Here is an 18,895-nt window from a genome sequence, read left to right as displayed (position 1 = left end):
TATTTTATAACAATGTTGTAATCAAACATTCTCGAAAGCAAAAATGGCGCTCATAAATCGATTTAATTTCGTGCAACCTCAATTGATTTTACTCCTCCGTGATTATAATTTATTCGGTATCTCATCATTAAGCGCCTAATTAAAAACGCGCCGCATCGCTTCCCCTCGCTTGAAATACGTTTTTACGCAAGAATTGCTCAGATATAATTGTCTTACACAAAAGACTCGGCGATGTCTTCACAAAGATGGAGCTAGATTACTCTCGGTTTCCACAAATCAGCATTTCCTTTGGAGATTTTTTTGCTTTCATCTGCGAGGTGGTGGTTCTTGTTGATGATATTCGTGTTAAAGAATAATCGAGGGGATGTTCATGACTGAATGAAAATTGTTTATTTAGTTTTACGATTGCGTCATTAAGAGCTGAGCTTTTTGTTTAAATGTAATGCATCTGCCATTCTTTTAATGTAACGTTAACATTTCCATCAATTACGCTTATTTCGAGATATCATAAGAGCGGATCGAAACTCTTCTTGTAAGAATGCTGTAAAACGTTCGCATAAAGTCGCTAAACAATTAACAACAAAGCAAATACGATCGACCATAGCACCAGTTCATAATACACAACTAACACGTAAATTTAAACGCCATTCAAAAACTCAAGCGGTTAATAAACTTAGTTTAATTACGGAGGTAGCTGAGAATGAGCTTTTGCTTTTATCGTCCACGTACGTGGCTATTAACCCAAAATATAGCTGCAATTAACAAAAAAACCACGTAACATTTAATAAGGTGTTAAGTTTACCGTGCTACTGTTTACGTAATAGCTTGTAATTTGTCACGGCAGCCCCGTCCGGCGTACGAGTAAGGGTAGTCTCTGTTAATTTTTAATGTGTCAGAGAAGGATTCTACGCTCTTACAATGCAATATAGCAGGGGTTTTTTTTGCAGTTCGCTGCTTTCTAGATATATTTATACGTGTGTGGAGCAGGTGACTGTGAAATGATTATTTATTTAACGGATGGGAAACTTAGATAGTTTTATGGCTGAGTGCACTTGTGTGCTCGATTTGCAACTGGATGATAGATCCTATGAGATAACACACGTCAGGATTCTATGTAGAGTTGTTTAGATTTTATTTGTTATATGTGCTTATGCGCATGTTACAATTCGTGATGAGATTCAATCATGGCATTTTTCCTAATTGGGTATAGGTAAAGGTATGATAATGATAACAACCGTTAACAACCTGACTTTTCATCGGTTTGTGCTTAGGACCTATTGGAGTTCCCATTTTTTAGGAAGGAATATTTTCATTATTTTTCTTTAATTTAAAATGAATTCGAGCTAGTTCTAAATAAATCTAATTACAAAGGAAGTTACAAATATGTTGTATACGCTTTTAATAGCAATACGATAGTCATGTAATTGCCCGTCTCGTATTCAGTTGGGCATGCCGTTTCACCGGATAAAGTCGCTACGACGCGTAATTATTTTAAATTATTTCTCACAAAAATGCCTTCTACGTTTTTAGGTATCGCAGACATCACATGTATCTGTTTAAGACAAGAAAAACGTGTTATTTCATTTGTAAATGCAATATTTTATATGAAAATATTATATTAATATATTATTTTATTTAACTCTTGTTGAAAATACGTAACAATTGATGTATACTGATTCCTGTCTTACAACAGGCATGCCCTAGCATTTATCTCTTTTTAGAGAAAGTTCAAAGTTCCTTCTATTAAATAACTGTATGTAGATAAAGTACCGCTTTTGCCATTTTAAAATATAATTACGTCCTTCAGAAATCTTATAGTATTTATGGCACATTAGAACTCACAAAAAAGTTAGAAAATTAATGTATCAATGAAATAATTTTCATTTAGTGGAAGTTACTCGCAAATTACAATTCAAAGCGTAAAACTGTATATCTGCAATATTTAATAGCAGCTTAACCCCAGTTATCCATACTTTGTAAATGCAGGCATTACCATTGCAAAGCTCGCACGTAATTAGCAAAACGTGGCCACTATTTGAACATTTCCAACAAAGCTGCGTTTTAATTATCATTTACAGTGCGCTTTTAGTAGCTTCAAGATCATATTTAGTTCATGATTAGTTGCATTAAAACTGTATGGAGTTTGTATAAGTAGCGATTCTTTCGTGTGGTTATAACACCTTCTCCCACCTCCATCTTTACTGTTAACAACTAAATCTAGCTAAGTTTATGATATTAATTAATTATCAGAATGTTGTTTTGTCGAAAAGTTGTCCATTTTGAACATCAGATAGGCATAGAAGGAAGCCGTATTTATCTATACTTTTAGAAATTAAAAACTTTTCAACGGATTTTAAACGCGATTTATTCATTATATTATTAACCCGACGTTTCGAACACTTTGCAGCGAGCGTGGTCACGGGGAGACAGTCAGACAGTCAGACATAATATAATGAATAAATCGCGTTTAAAATCCGTTGAAAAGTTTTTAATTTCTAAATGTATAATACTCGCGTGAAACCAAACACAAGAAAATATTATCTATACTTAATATTATAAAGCTGAAGAGTTTGTTTGTTTGTTTGTACGCATTAATCTCAGGAACTACTGGTCCGATTTGAAAAATTCTTTCAGTGTTAGATAGGCCATTTATTGAAGACGGCTATAGGCTATATATATACCAAGCGCGAAGCCGGGGCGGACCGCTAATATCAATTATATTTATGTTCACGCGCATGTTTTGAATCCTATGTATTTTTTTGCTAAATAAACGATTTTTATTTTTTATTTATTTATGTACCCCGTGTCATAAAGTTGTATCAAATCATGTCATTAATTTGGCGGTATATTTTGACAAAAGTTTTTCATATTTGCTATACTTGACATTTATACTTTACTTTTTCTTAAGAGTGTGGAATTTATACATAGTTGTATTTAGTGTAGTAATTTTAATACAACAATAAACATACACATTTGCAGTGGCGTATCGCGAATTTTCGCCGCCTGCCGTCGAATGGAAAGATGGCGCCCCTTTTTAGGGTTTCATGCCCACGGGACCATATTACTGACTTCGTTTTTCATCTGTCTATCCGTCCGTCAATTACCAGTCTATATACGTATAAACGTAATCCGCGTTTTTTTTTCAATATATATATGTATTTTTATATATTTCGAATTAATAAATTGGCGCTTCCTGCGGCGTGCTTTCGTATGCCACATAGATCCGTCTCCAACCGCACCCAAGCTTCACCACTGCACGTTTGGTAGATTATAACATTATCCATGTGTGTAGATCTTATTGTAAAAGAATCAGTTCAGATATTGAATGACTATGTGATTTTGAATATTAAGTATCTAGTCAATGTTATAATAATTACTTGACCCGGCGAATTATGAATTCTTCATAAATTGTTATATTCGTGAAAATTTTCTGAGGTAAGTCGCCTTGCTTAATTCGAGGCGACAGAAAAATATGTCCAACGGTTCTTAAGATATAATATATATGACAGAACATGAACAAAATTCTTTCAACAAAGAAGTATAAAGAGTAAGTACTTATCTTTTTAAAAGTTTCGTTCGTCTGACCTTATCTTATTTTATCTTTTAATTTTTAAATAACGACAGCGAAACATAGTTAGAGAGATCCAAAAATAGCCCAAAAAATATTTCAAATGACAATGTATTGTGATTTTTCTTAAGTATCTCATATAGTATGAGGCTTTATTCGGGCATTGTATTGTATCTACATATAAAATATTTTCCATTTTTCACTTACATTTAAAACGATCAGCTTACAGCAAAACACTAAATTCGAAACTTGAAAATGACAGTGCCGTAAAAGCAATTTAGATCATAGGAAAAAGGGAATTAAATGAACAATAACGTTCGCGGCGAAGTGAACACTTCTTATGCTATGTGCTTAATGCGCTGTCAGTAGGGACAAAAGGCTTTTTAAAAGGTTGTAAAAATATAGCTGCTTCCTATTGTGCTCGAGGCTTTATTTAAATTCTTTTCTTTTTATTTTCCTATTTTTATGAAAGGATTAACAATGGGCCAGGTGCCTGAAAGTTTCGTAAATTGTAAACAGAGATTTATGATTACAATTTACAAGGAATATTTGCTGTTTTGTGTTAAATTGGGGTCAGCTATTTTGTTTGGAATAAGAGAAATGTCTTGGAATTCAACATTAGCTTGGTGAAAATTTTGTTTATTTTAGGGCTCTGAATCAAATCAGGATCTCACTTTGTATCTTTCCGTCCGTCTGTAATAATTTATGTATTAAATGTACTTGTATATTCAACGCACTAATAGAATTAAACCTGAACCTTGTGTAAGTTTGTACCTTCTATCATTACAGTAACACATAAAAGTATTATTTTCAAATTAATATGTAGCGTTCTGTGTATTAACACAGAACGCTACATATTAATACATATAATTAAACTTTAATAATTAGACTCATTTTCGCTAAGTTTCCTTTTGACCTTCAGTCAGAAGGATTTGACCTTCTGACTTTAACTGCGTTTATAATAATAACTGTATAGTAGTTTGAAATTGTAATAGTTCTGGAAACAACCTTCAACAAAACCAATATTGTCTCTTTTTGTTTGATTCAAATGTGCTTACATAGCCTCGTGTAAATGTAAGATAGATAATTAATAGTGACCAAGCTATATTTTATTAAAAAGTAGTCAATAAAAAGAATAGAAATCGATAATTTTTATATAAACAGCTGTGGACTTGTTTCTCTTATTTTTTATGAAATTTCATTTCTCAGTAGGTATATTCATAGGTTTCAAACATAATATTTTGTACATTTAACTTAAAAACTGATCGTGTTCTTAGCTTTTAAAGCCTCGCATAGACTATAACTAAAAATATGGTACAAAATTTCAAGGTTTCATTGCCAGTATTTTGCGGTGTGCGTTGATATGTTTATCTCTCAGTATTTAATTTAATTATTAAAAAAAAATTTATATGGTATAGATACATTAATAAAGTTGTTTTTACAGCATGCAATCGAACCTACATGGGGGACGTGGGTCGAACATACGAGTTGGAAGTCAGGCGGCCGAGAGAAGATCATCTGCCGTTTATATGCTACCTCAACTTTACCGCTAATGGTGGTAACTATGGTGATATAATACAGGTAATTATCATTAAATATTGCAGGTATTTTAAAAGCGAACAGTTCAAAAGCCTTTATGCTTTGAGCTCTTCGACGATTTCAATATAAATTTTATTCATATTTTACATTGAACAAGGAAAGATCTGAAAAACTAACTATCTAGAATTATGATGAAGCCTTCCGTTATTTTATCATAAATGTATATCGAATCAGGCCTATTAAGAAATCACGTCACATCTAAACATGGCTTTGTATATATTAATTTGTTCCAATTGTGGCGCTCTGTTTATTTTAATATGTTCTATGAATTGCCATTTACTTGGGCATATTTTTGAAAATAAAAAAAAAAATTGACATATGACCTAAATGCTTTTCGCAAGAGTTAGTTAAGGTATTAATGACGAAGCAGTAATTATAATTTAACAGCTACGCTAGACGTTCATACATTTATGTAGTTTTATATTTGGTTTATAGTCAATTGCGTATATGGATTCCATAACCAATTTAATTATTCGATTAATAAATTCTGAGCGATAATTAGCAGAAAACTCAAATTTTAAACGTTACGTAATACGAGGTCGTGGGTTTAGCGTCCCTCAACACGTTAAAATATTTGCTAACATTTTCCCATTGTTCCAGTTAACTTTCGACACGTTTACAGTTGGTAAATTTGTGTCGTTCACATCGGATGGTTGTCCCGATGGGCACATGACTATCGTGGAGAGCAGCCCATCACCCCCAACCGGCCAATGGTGTGGCTCCGCCTGGGGCTACACGGTGTATTTTAGCGAGTCAAGTTCCATTAATATGACGCTAAGACTAGACAGATTGAGTCAACAGGTATGTTGTTATTATTAATAATACGATAGTACGATCGTACTATGTGAAGTGAAATATTGAGCCTAATTGATTGTTTATTTCATGTATGGACATAAACAGCATTTTATACACAAAAATATTTTCAATATACATATATTTTTATATTATAAGTATACAAAATATCATATCTATATAAGTAAGTTTTATAGTGACCGCCTCCTTGGTACAGTGTTAAACGCGTGAGCTTACAACCGAGGGGTCATGGGTTCGATTCCCGGTGGAGACGCAAAAATAAAGGTCTCGGTCTGGCGGACACAGAAGGCTGATCACCTATATGTCCATAAAGAAAATCGATCAGTGAAACAGATGTATATCATCTGCCCCATACCCCAGTAGAGGACACGGGACTTCACTTATTTTTAAGTTTTATAGTAATTTAATTAAAACGTGTATATAATTTAAACTTACAATATTCTTTGACTGCTTAGTTGATTATTCGATTCACGTTCGAGGTTCTGTCAAAGTTATTTCCCCGTAGCTTTAAAAATGAAAGACTAGTGATAAAATTGACATAATAATATTATTTATACGTGCTTTCATTTTGTTTTCTAAATAAAAGAATTTCTGTATTTCTTCGTTTGAACATTTTTAGACTTTTTTCAAATGTACAACTTCCAATTTAGACTTTGAAATTATTTCCTGATTAATTGGTTAAATAATTATCACAAAAAAGCATCCGTCAAAGAGTGAAATGACGAGAAAGCCTTTGGTTTGTAACAAATTTTCAAGGTTCAAATTTGTCTTAGTCATGTTAATTCCTAGTCTAAAAGATCTATCTAAAACAATAGAACAGGCACCAATTTGTACGACGGTCTACGTACGTGGGTTCAATTAATTTATTCCGAACCTTCTACATACGTAAGCTTGCCTATGTTTGCCTGCCTAGCTACATACGTTTAGCATCGACACAAAACGTTAATTAACAGTTTCAGCACATTGCAAAGTTAATCCATATAAATGAACAACGGTATTTATCTTCATTACGGCCCTAAGCAACCCCTTATGTTCCAGTGACGTGACACAACTAACGACAGGATCACGCTCGAACACGACTAATATTTCATCGGCCTAATTTTACCGCCTCAATGGCCCCTTTATCTTATTTTAGCTATGCAAGGGTTGAACTTTCAATCAATTAATTAGCGGATGATTACTTACACTCCCGGGATTGCCCGCTAAGCTTCCCCAATTACGATAATGAATATTATTACGTTCTAATACTATAATTTAATAATGGCAATTAAATTCGAGCCAAGCAATCCGTTTAGAATCCCCAGAGGTTTCGAATACTTCAACCGATTCGATTATATGTAATTTCAAACATGGAGTAATAATATAACTCTCAAATACAGAACGTGCAATAATTAATTGTCGAATCGTACTATGTTGTGTATAGCGTATATTCGAAATGAACTAGAATGTGAGACACGACATTTATGACAATTGAAATTACGCAAATGTGATGCGTCAGTAATTACAAATGGAGCCCGTTTGCAGGGTGTTGGATACAATTTCGACTTCAAGTTGGCTTACAAGTTCCTAAGACGGAGTGAGGCGCGGTTGCGCTACGGCAACGCGACGGTGGGAGCTTGGAGGGGGGAGAGGGTCCCTGGCACGTATTGCGACCGCATACTGAGCGATTGCGATATTCGCGCCTGCCGCATTCAGTCACCGAACTTTCCTGGTGTATACCCGAGGAATGCGACGTGTACCTATCGCATAGAACACTCGAAGGTAAGCGGATTATGAAATGGTATGATGTGTTTTTAGGATCCACGGTTAAACATATCGACGATTGGAAATTGTATTGGTGTATTGCATAACAAAAACAACGTTTATTCATTTTCACACTTGTATTCGCGAATGTATTGAACATCAAAACATATAATTGGTTAGTTACCTACACATAATTTTATTTAGTTAAGGGAGTTATTGAAATTAAATTCGTACAGTTCGTTCAAAGGATGATTAATAACCTTATACAGTAAGTTAGGTAGAGTTAATGTTGAAGCGTAAACCTTGATTCCATCTACAGCAAAATTAGCATTAGCCTACCAAATATATAATACGTGAGTCTGCGAAGATTCGGCACAAAATTATGTTAACGTTTTCTGAAAATATATTGAATATTAAGATGAGCTACATAACTTTTACCAACGCTTCAATAATTTTAACAATTTAATACAAGGAATAAAGCACAATATTGAAGTTTTAATGTTCTATTTAGAATGCTACAAGTTAATGAATATACGTGTAATTGTAGAACCTTGACAGGATATTTAATTGATGGTTTCGATCCAACTACCCTCAAGTGTGATTGTGCTGACTTGATTCAGTCGTAATAAACTCTAAAAAGCTCAGTTATGTATTATTACGGTACGATTCGCTTGTTATCTTCATAACAATTTTAAACGCTAGTAAAAGCAAACTTACCTTGCCTTATTCATTGTGAAATGTGGCCTTGAACTTGTTTCTTACAAAACACCTCCTTCACTTTTTCAATTGTCAATACTAACTTTAAATTAATAAGAATTTTCATCGCATTCGTTCTCTATAACAAACATTCATTGTTGAATTATACAAAGGCTTATGGCTTATGGAGTATATAAAAAGTTAAGTGAAGACAGAAGTACCCAAAAATATGAGTGTATTTACATTATACTATATGAGAATTCTCATTTTCATATTTTATAGCAACCATTTTTCCTTCTTATCCATTAATTATCTAATCTTTGGACTATAATGATATAACGTTACCCACATACCAACGATTCAGTGATTTAATGTGTTGTGTTATGGCATATAAATTCTCAAAATTCAAAAAAAATATTTATTTGAAACGAAATCACATAGTGTACTTAAACTAAAATTACCGATGACACCCATAAAAGCTTGTGGCACAGGTGTCAATGCCCGCCTCCATTCAAGAAATAAGTTCCACAAATTAACAATTTAAACAAAAATATATTAAAACTAAAATAGAAAAAATATATACATATCTAAGATTTGAGACTAAATATAGTAAATATAAGTAAATTATGTGTTATTACGGTACATAAGCATGTAGCTACTGCCGAGTTTTATCAAGATCCGTTCTGAAATTTTCACGTGAAAGAGTAACGTACGTCCATGCTTCCACATTGCACATTTTTACAAATATTCGCGTTATAATATTAGTAGGATACTATTTAACGTTATACCTACCGTATTACATAAACTAATACTTAATTTACAACACTATGAACTATGATTTTCATGCCATACTCTGTAGTTAGGCGAACCTCCCGCTCATATTGATCGAATAACATATGAGGTATATTTATCAAGTAAATATGTTTAGTGCGGTTAACGGAGTTGTGTGTTTATCCTTAATACGTTATAATTATACTAGTTTGTTTGTTCTGTAATAATATGCCAGTTAGGCGAGATGTCGAATGTTATTATTTAATTGCAAAATTCCAATTAACTTTCCATGTAAATATCGTTTATGCGAATTTACATTTGTTCGTTCGGTCTTCAAGCTGCAAAAAAAGCAAATGTTTTTGTGTTTTTGACGTAGTTTTATACAGTCTACTTATTTTTGTGAAGTCGATTGAAAATCGTTAATTTAATTGTCCTCTTGGCTAGGTAATCGAAGGTTAGTATTATGTAATATTGTCGTAACAGGTCCGGGGCCCGTTTCCTTATCCCTCGCCCTTTCCAGTACCATCTTTCCAGTCGGCAATCGTTTCTTTACCCTTTTCCAGTCAAAAGCGGGTAGAACATTCGCAGAGGCACTACCTCAGCGAATCAGGCGAACTACCAGCTCAGTTGACCGTTAATGGCTATTACAAAACATCTTTAAAATATAAAAAAAATCATTATGCCCGAGAAGTCGGTGATTCTGTTGGATACATATTAATATCCTTATCGAGGTCAGATTTTAAATTTCGTTGACAAATGCACTTGAATCTTAACGAATTATCGTCAAACGATGTTAATTATTGCTTTTGTTGCTTTACCTATCATTAAAATCAAGTCCTTTGATATTATAGCTCTTCCAATTATGATTTGTAATGTAAACTCAACTTCCACGTTGAAAGTCGCGTCAGTGAAATTTGTTCACAAGCATGGAAACCGAAGCTATAAATAACCAGTGACGTATAATTGACCGGGTAATAAAAAACAAAAGCAATATAATTCGTATGCGCCATAGATCTGGGTTAAAATCGTTACGAATTTACATGAAAACGAGCGACCCGCGCACAATAGGCTGTGTGGTTGATGCGGCAGTTTGTATTAATATTTAATTTAAAATTCACACCAGACTACGCTACATACACAACACACATAATATATTAACACGTTTGCGAATTTTAACAGCGCAAGGCGCAGATGAAAGTGTACCTTGATATTTTTTTTGCTCATAACCTTGCTTTCGTATAATACGGATATCAATGAATATGGATTTAAAAAGGCACATAAAATGTGCTTCAGGAATAGGTTTTTGGGTTCATGCTTTCTATGGTGTACGTTCCAGTTATTTACTAAAAGGCAAAACTAAATTGTTTGCATGTATTTTAAAACGAAAATAATAGTTCGAGCTTCAGAATAACAGTCTTCATCGTCAAGTTATAGATAGACAAGATATCGTATTTCAAATAACTTATGTAGGTGTAGCTTTATTTATGTTATAATGGGTATATAATTGTTCTAGTTTCCTAGTGTTACTCATTTAGATGATTCTTTCAGGCACCTGCAAATAAACATGTGTTGTTAGCAGTCAGGCAAACCAACAGTCACAAGATACATATCAAAGATCAAATAGTCAAATATGATAGAAGTCAACGAGTGCTAAAGTAAGTGATCCATATAATGATATTAATGTTCCTTTAGAGAAAAATGTGTAATTAAATATTAGGAACATAAATAAATGCATACACGAGATGACAAAAAATTCAATAAAGTAAATTACATAAAATTTTATCGTTTCTATTGTTTTTAACATTGAATATTTAAACAAAAAATACAATTTCACACAAAACTACAATAAACATTCGCGCATTTAAAAGAATCCCTATTAAATCTCTTATTCCCAAAACAAACATTACCTATAAGTTATATTTCAGGATCTGGGACCAATGCAACGTAGTGCAAGACTACTTAACAGTTTGGGACGGTGCAACTCGAGACTCGCCTGTATTAGTCAGACTCTGCGGTGGTGATGCTGTCCCCGACATCATCAGCCGAGGTCCAAACATGCTACTGGAGTTCCATACATCTCCATACGATAATCCCTTTCACCCTGTACCGTTAAGCTATTTGCCTGGATTCGAATTGGAAGTGCAGGTAAGATTATCAAATGTCATCTATATTGTTATTAGGCGTTTCTTGAATGAATCCTATAATACGTAAGATGCTTTTATTTTATTTAAGAGGTGCCAAAAATGTTTCTTATTATAAAAATGTCATTTTATTCAGAATTTAATATAAAATATTTTAAGATAAACCAGCAATGTATCTGTTCTTTTGCTCCCACCAACAAAGGTCTTCTGTGTCGCCAGGGTTATAAATCTACCAGACGTATCAGTGTGTCTGTCTATAATTTCATGTCATATAATTAATATCATTTGTTTGAAAATATAATACAAAAACAGTAAATTCTAAGATTTTCAATTGAATGATGGTAATATTTTTATTACCGTGTTCATAGTCAAATGGTAGTTATCAAAAAAAATTGTAGGTAGGCAATTTCTATTTTATTCGTATCTAGGAATATTTTTAGTATAAACTAATATAACTCAATGAAATTGCTACTTTAACAACCGAGGAATAAACCTATACTGTCATTAAAACCCATTGTAATTATTACTTAGATACAGTGAAAGATGCTATATTTATTATTTGTCAAAGGAATAATTATATACTATGAACATTAATTGAAGCTTTTAACCTATTTTCCTTACAATTGAATCATAGTTGCTTTTGATCTATTTTTTCTAGCGAAAGCATTAAGTGGGCATGTATTTTATTCATGATAAAACATTTTTATACCAATTTGTTTAGAATTAAATGAGGTTTAATTTACAGACAGACTAACGAAATTTCTCGCTACAAACTAGAATGTTTCAAATTCTATTTCCACTAATTTCAGCGGTGGAATTCTTTAAAATGTATATATACGCTTAACGCTTTGTTGGATTTGCCAGTGTATAATTTTGGAATCTAAAGCATATCTAAATCTCATCATCTTTATTTATATTCATTAGGGAAAGACTAATTAATTTAAAATGTATTTTTGCAATCAAAATGAAAAGCACATTTTAACGCTGAATTAATATGAAACTAACCGAGGAGTGTAATGTTGTTACTAAATTGAGTATTCAGTTCAATGTTCAAGTTCAGATTTAGTTTAAATTTTATTTTAAATGAATGGCGTTAATGTAATATTAAAGTATCTTAACAAAAGCAGTCAGCATTTAACGACATACATGCAGACAGATCGAATGCAAACAGCAATAAATAGACCTTACACAAAACAGAACTCATAACAAGCACCATTACACAACAGATTTGACACAAAATCAATACAACAGAATGAAAATATAACATTTACTTGGCAGGTGTTGTACGTGGACAAAGATTCGCATTCGTACGTGAGCTCGGATGGGCGGTGTCGATTCGTTCTGCGCTCTGCTGACAACACGAGTGGCGTCTTGAGAAATCCTCGCCACTCCTTGCCTCCTAACACGTCCTGCGTCTATTATTTTCAGGTTTGTACGCTGCGAAACTGTGTCCTTTGACGTATTGTTACGTAATGTTACGATTTGTGTGGTTTGCGATTGATTTGTTTGTATTTCAATGATCGACTTTTTACAAGTTTTAATGGGAGACTCGGCGCTCGTGTTTTTAATTAAAATTAATTATATGAATGTTTTCTCATCACAGCATACGTTAGTTGGTACAACGTTCGTAAAATTATGTATGTACATAGACTAAATAAGCTCAAGGATTTAGTCTATGGTATGTAAGGTTGTACAATATTACCTTACTCACGAGATCGTAATCTGTCGACAAATTGTGATCCGTGTTTGCTTGCAATTGAACTCATTATTTTTGTAAGAATTTTATCGAATACATCGCAGTTATGTGGTGCAAATAATTCTTTGTCTTTTTTAAATAAACCTAACCTACCATAATATTGAATTCCTATTTCACAATTTACCGGTTTGATTATGTTACTTAATAATTTATAGAATAGTAATGCACTAAATTCTAAGCCGAATCTATGTTACGGATCACAATGGGAATCTAGTCCGCGAGATTTTAATTTAACGGTGTTTGTCATTTTACTGTGACATATGTAAACGTTGGCTTAAATATCATTCTAAATATAAAAAGCCTAAAAAATATTGGAAAAGGCATCATGCCAGCCATTTTATGTTTTCTAAATATTCCTCACGTTGAATAGCGATTTAATATATACGCCTAATAGTTATAATACTTCTCTCAAATATTGTATGGTATAACAAATTTTAGGTTCATTAGACTTCGCTTCAAACCAATGACGCAAATAAAATCGATTCACATCATCAACAAAATTGTTTATTCATGTAGAAATATGTTCGAAATGCTGCTTTAGTTCGTGAGATTTAATAATGGATATGATAATAAATGTTTTTTTTTGTTGACACTCGAATAGAATGAGAGAGGTAATAGTTTCCAGTGTTAAGTCCTTTATATTATTTGTTGAAGTGTTTAAAAGGAAAATAGAAACACATTTCAGTATATATGTTATAGCTTTTATACTTATTTTGTATTTAATACGAATGTTGTGTTTCCGCTACTATAGTAGTATACTATATGAATTAAAATAATTATTAAATGTTTCAAAAACCTTGTTGGAATCTGAACATATATCATTATTATAATACCTACTAGTTTTTCGTACCCGGCTTCGGCCGCTCAGTCCACGAAAATTCTCAGGGGAATGAGATTTTTCATCGTGGCTCAAAAGTTGCCTATATCTGTATCTTCCTACCTCCAGACTAAAATAAATATGTCATATCACAAGAATCTCGCAGATACGACGTTTAAGAAAGATAAACAAACACATTTTCATATTCATAATATCAGTAAGTATAAATAAATTATTGCTTATCTTTCATTTCTTCAGATTAATGAATGTATAAATAATGATAATGGTACGTATAAAAAAAAATATCATAAAAAATATACTAACAACTCATTCTTTAATTTGTTCAGAATAAATCATGTTAAACAGTTAAAGGAACGGTTTATTATGGTTCCTTTATAACATTTTCCATGTAAATTTTCCTCGTTTTTAATATGGTATAATCCGAGTCTTAAGATGAATAGTATCCATTCGAAGTTACGGGACTCGGAATTACCTCTGTGTAACAAACGCCGTATTCTTTCTTTCTTGACTTATTTTAATACGAGATCTCTACATTACATCTCGCTATAAGCATTAAGCATTGCCTATTTGTAAAATCATATAATGGGATTGAATAAAACTTTGTATTTACTGCGATTCCTATTTTAATCGGGTGATTTTCTATATTGTATGAATAGGATTCGTAATTAATAACTTATTCAGTTTCGTAATCCGTTGGAAGATTAATCTTTTTAAGTAGCCTTAATCACTAGTATGGGCTAAAATGTCTCTAGCATGAAAATACATAACGATTTGTTCTTTTTTATGGAAAGGGTGGCAACTGAGCTGGAGGCTCACCTGATGGTAAGCGATCACCACCGCCCATGAGCAATCGGAGAGGTAATGCCTGGGCGAGTGCGCTGTCCGCTTTTAAGGGCTATGGGAATAGGAAAGGGTTCTCGACAGGAATCAAAAAAGGGCCTTCGGCTCCTTCACTCACCCCGGTGCGAGCTGACTCGATTTCAAACAATTTTAATGTTAATTTTGCTTGTTGCTGAAGCTCTTTTCTCCTATCGTGTATATTAAAAGATGCTTTGTTTATAGGGTCGTACAAATGAAGTGGTCTGGGTTTCATTCGTGAAATATCACGCCGCAGGAACAGAGCCAGCTGGTTTTGATCAGCAAAAAGACTGTTCTTCGCAACTCACTATATGGGACGGAGCCGCTCCAGATGCCGATCTTGATAGAAAGGTATTTTACACACACTCCCAGTCAAGTCAAACACTATTTCATACATTCAGAGTTATATTCATGTAATTCACGATGAACAAACTTCAAGCTAAATATTTATCGTGTAAATTGTAGGCATGCAGTCAGCAAATCGAATCAATTTGAATCACGTTTCAATAAATATTCGCAAAAACATACAAATTTGAACAATGTTTGCCTATCAATAATATTATATTAACAGAGTAATGGTATATAGACACATTTGCAAGTTACTCTTGTGGGACCAAAAACAGAGCAACTATACGAAATTGGGTGGCGCGCTTACCGCCTTTATTCGAACCATTTCACTTTGCCAACCGCTACCTAGCTACTTGACGGCGGAGCCAAACATTAATTTTCTTTAATGTGTCTGAACACTCTTTGCTACTCCGCGCTGCGGTGTTTCATTCATTCCACTTGCATTAAGAATGGATGAACATTTTTTGCTAGCACTTTAATCAAAAGTTTTCTGCTTCGTAAATACTGCACCTGGCCAGAGCAAATCACTTCCCAGTTTACATACTTCAGAAGTAGGTTACGTATTCATCATAAAACGTAGCTGATATGTAACATGGATTAAGTTGAACAATGAGAACGTTAGAGATATGAACCAGTGCTGGCCAGATTAAATCTAAATCGATACTTGCGCAGCAGAAGCTTTATTATATTTCCTAACATATTTTTAGATCGGTATTCATATTGCAACATGAATGGCCATCGTTGTTGTATGGAAATCGAATATTTTGAAACATTTTTAAGACCGCGGCTTAAAATCGCGATGGTTTATAAATAAATGTATATCGAATTATCGAAAATTTTAATAAATAATACATATTTTTAAGAGTAGAATAGTTGCTGTTGTAAAATATGCAATATAAGATACTATTATATTATATTACGCCAATAATTCACTTATGAAATATTCAAAATCAATGTATGTTTGCATTCTGTCCTATATTTGGTTTGCATTCTTAAAATTTAAGTTATTAAAATATGCAGGTCACTCAAAAATATCAATTAAATAGTATTTAAGCAAATAAAATTCTATTAGCAAAAATCTGTCGTGCAATATATACCACTTTTTTATTTTCGTAGCATCGAGCATATTTCGTAATTACTGTTCAAATCACTTGTAATGCCTGAGGTCCGCAGGCCATATTTACGACGACTAGATACGAGTAGATATACTGTAATTTCTAGTTTATTTTTGTAAGTCGTACGACCTGTGACGCAACTACCATAATCAATAGTTTATAGTCTAATCGTCCGTAATAACATAGATGTTCCGATATAACAGGCACTTTTGTGGATAAAGTGAGGCGCCTTAATTATACTTCGTGTATATTTTGTTAGGTAGAACATATTACATAGCATTTTATTGTCGGTATTGGTATGGCAAGATTGCTTTGATGGGCAGAATATCTAACAATTAGCTAAAGACATATTTCTATTGATATGTTTGTCTTGTTTTAGTTGGAGATGACAGACAAGAAATCGCTTTTGGGTTCATTCTGTCGTGAAGAATCTCCTCGCCTTTGCGACCACGCTCTACTTTCGAACGCCACGAGAGCGACGCGGCCGTGCGCCCCCTCCGAAAGCTACATTACGACTGGACCAGCGTTAACTATTTTGCAGGTAGTTATTAAATTTGAAATTAGTGTTAACTATGAGTGTAGCTTTGTTTTTTCTTTTCTAAATTTTCATCACACGATTTTATCATGATAACGTGGCTAACAACGTTTATTTTAGTTTAGTTTTTATTATTTTTCTTTTTAATAATTGTTTGGAGGAGGATATAAAACATTTTATTTTTATGAATATGATGCCTAAATTGAATCTATTTATTTAAAGAATTTTGTTCCAAATAGGACGCTAAGTTCAAATCCAATAAATTAGTGTCTACATGACTTTTATAATAAACGTAAAAGTTGTGACAGGAACGTGAACGCAAAAACAAGTTGTTTGTAATGAAGCTCAAACCAAAAGGCTCTAACACATCAATGAAGAGGACATATAGGACTAGAGTCCTATTAGTTGAGATTTGCGCCAGATTGCTTGAACAGAACTGCACTATCGTGTTAGATTCGGAGTCCAAACATGCAAGATGCATTTGCGGTGAACGCTGGCTGAATCAATCATGCTGCGTCATCCTACCCTGCGCTACAATTAATGTTACGAAACATATGCCAACTTCGATTTAATTAATTTGGGAGAATGTGTGATTAATTATTTGGTTTTGCTATCTATAATTAATTTGAAGTTTTGCAATTGTGTGCGGAGTTGTTGCTGAGAATTTGAGATTTTCGGTGTTTCATTCATTAGGTATTTAATGTAGGAATGTTACATTAAAAGTATTCAATATGATATTTTATGAATAAAAATACACTAAGATGTAATAATCAAACCAACCAATCAAAATTAAAAAAAAAAACAATATAATAGCCAATAACCACGCATACATGTTACATAATGAGATGATGTAATTACTATCTCGAAACTCGCATGAGTAGAGCCTGCCTGCAACAAAGACGAGAAAATGCATAAATCTACATTCAAGGTAATAAGGAGCTTATCGCTGCACTGGTAAGGTTTAGTTTTCACTGCGTATTTCAGAATGGTAGTACATAATTAACGCAATAATAGTTTTAATGAGCAACGAATGTTATTGTAAGGGTTCTCCAAATAATGCTGATTGCATACAATATTATTTGATCATAAATTGATTATCTCTTTATTTTGTCTAGTGACTACTTGTCTAATGAATATTAGTATATATATCAGAGTAGTAGTAGTATAAAATGTAGGACCATTCGTCAACAATAGACATGAATGCAAAAATTCTGGACAGGAGCAAATTTAACAATTTGTAACCAATATCAAAAATTTGCAATTTAACACATAACTTTGAAATGACTGAACACATCATAAGCATGGTATATAATTAAAACATAAAACATGAAAAAAAAAACATTATTATAGTAAATTTACTTTTTCGTAACAAAAAATATAAGGGCGCGAACAAAGTGGTACATTTGAAATTTTCAATATCACGAAAGTGCAGCTGCGACACGAATCTTATAAAGGTCTGGAGGAACCTTTTGTTGCGCTTCATTCATTACATATTGCAGTCAACATTGTACCTCCATTTTGGTCCGCTCAAGTATGCATGGCTTGGCTGTATGGAGCTCGCAATTTCGCTGAAAAATATAACGCACCATCGCAACGTGCAGTCATTAGTCACTGCGGCCATCTGTTTATAGCTTCGCATTCTGAATTGGTGAATAGCTTGATTGTCTGTGTTCTGTTGTGTAACTTTCAAATTTTTCTTACAATTTTTTTTTTGTTTTAAAAAGATATGTTGCTAAAAAATAACCTCGTTAAAGTAAGTCTTTGAAGTTTTAAATTATTAAATCATATAAAACTAAAGCTGTAAATATAATTCAAAATTACAAAAGTGCTTCTAAGAATTCTAATTTAATAATATATAGATATTTGACTTTGAGTTTATGTATACTTAAAATTACATTAAATATATTATGTTGTCCCTAACAACGTATGTTTTTTGATTCATATACAATTTAAAAAATGACGGATAACATACATATTGAATGTTTTTCGTACGTGGTAAGAGAGTTCGTGAAATCTCTGATAACTTCATTTTCCTGTGACATATACTTAGTCTGGCCATAAATACTGTTACACTTAATTATAAAAAAATATTACATTTGAATTTCGAATCTGTC

The 18,895-nt window shown here is 32.9% G+C and overlaps 1 protein-coding gene across 1 annotated transcript in view; it reads left to right on the top strand.

Annotated features, from left to right (window-relative positions):
• The window catches only part of LOC119830981, a 56,092-nt gene that overhangs the window by 29,689 nt on the left and 7,508 nt on the right, over nucleotides 1-18,895 (top strand). The window contains exons 3-10 of the mRNA XM_038354175.1: nucleotides 5,013-5,149; nucleotides 5,768-5,968; nucleotides 7,505-7,741; nucleotides 10,739-10,845; nucleotides 11,116-11,335; nucleotides 12,610-12,759; nucleotides 14,988-15,134; nucleotides 16,626-16,787. Of these exons, the coding sequence (XP_038210103.1) occupies nucleotides 5,013-5,149; nucleotides 5,768-5,968; nucleotides 7,505-7,741; nucleotides 10,739-10,845; nucleotides 11,116-11,335; nucleotides 12,610-12,759; nucleotides 14,988-15,134; nucleotides 16,626-16,787 (1,361 nt within the window). The remainder of the gene's footprint in view (nucleotides 1-5,012; nucleotides 5,150-5,767; nucleotides 5,969-7,504; nucleotides 7,742-10,738; nucleotides 10,846-11,115; nucleotides 11,336-12,609; nucleotides 12,760-14,987; nucleotides 15,135-16,625; nucleotides 16,788-18,895) is intronic.

Source organism: Zerene cesonia, chromosome 12 (genome assembly GCF_012273895.1).
Source record: "Zerene cesonia ecotype Mississippi chromosome 12, Zerene_cesonia_1.1, whole genome shotgun sequence".
NCBI lineage: Eukaryota > Metazoa > Arthropoda > Insecta > Lepidoptera > Pieridae > Zerene > Zerene cesonia.
This window is presented reverse-complemented; position numbering and strand designations above follow the sequence as displayed.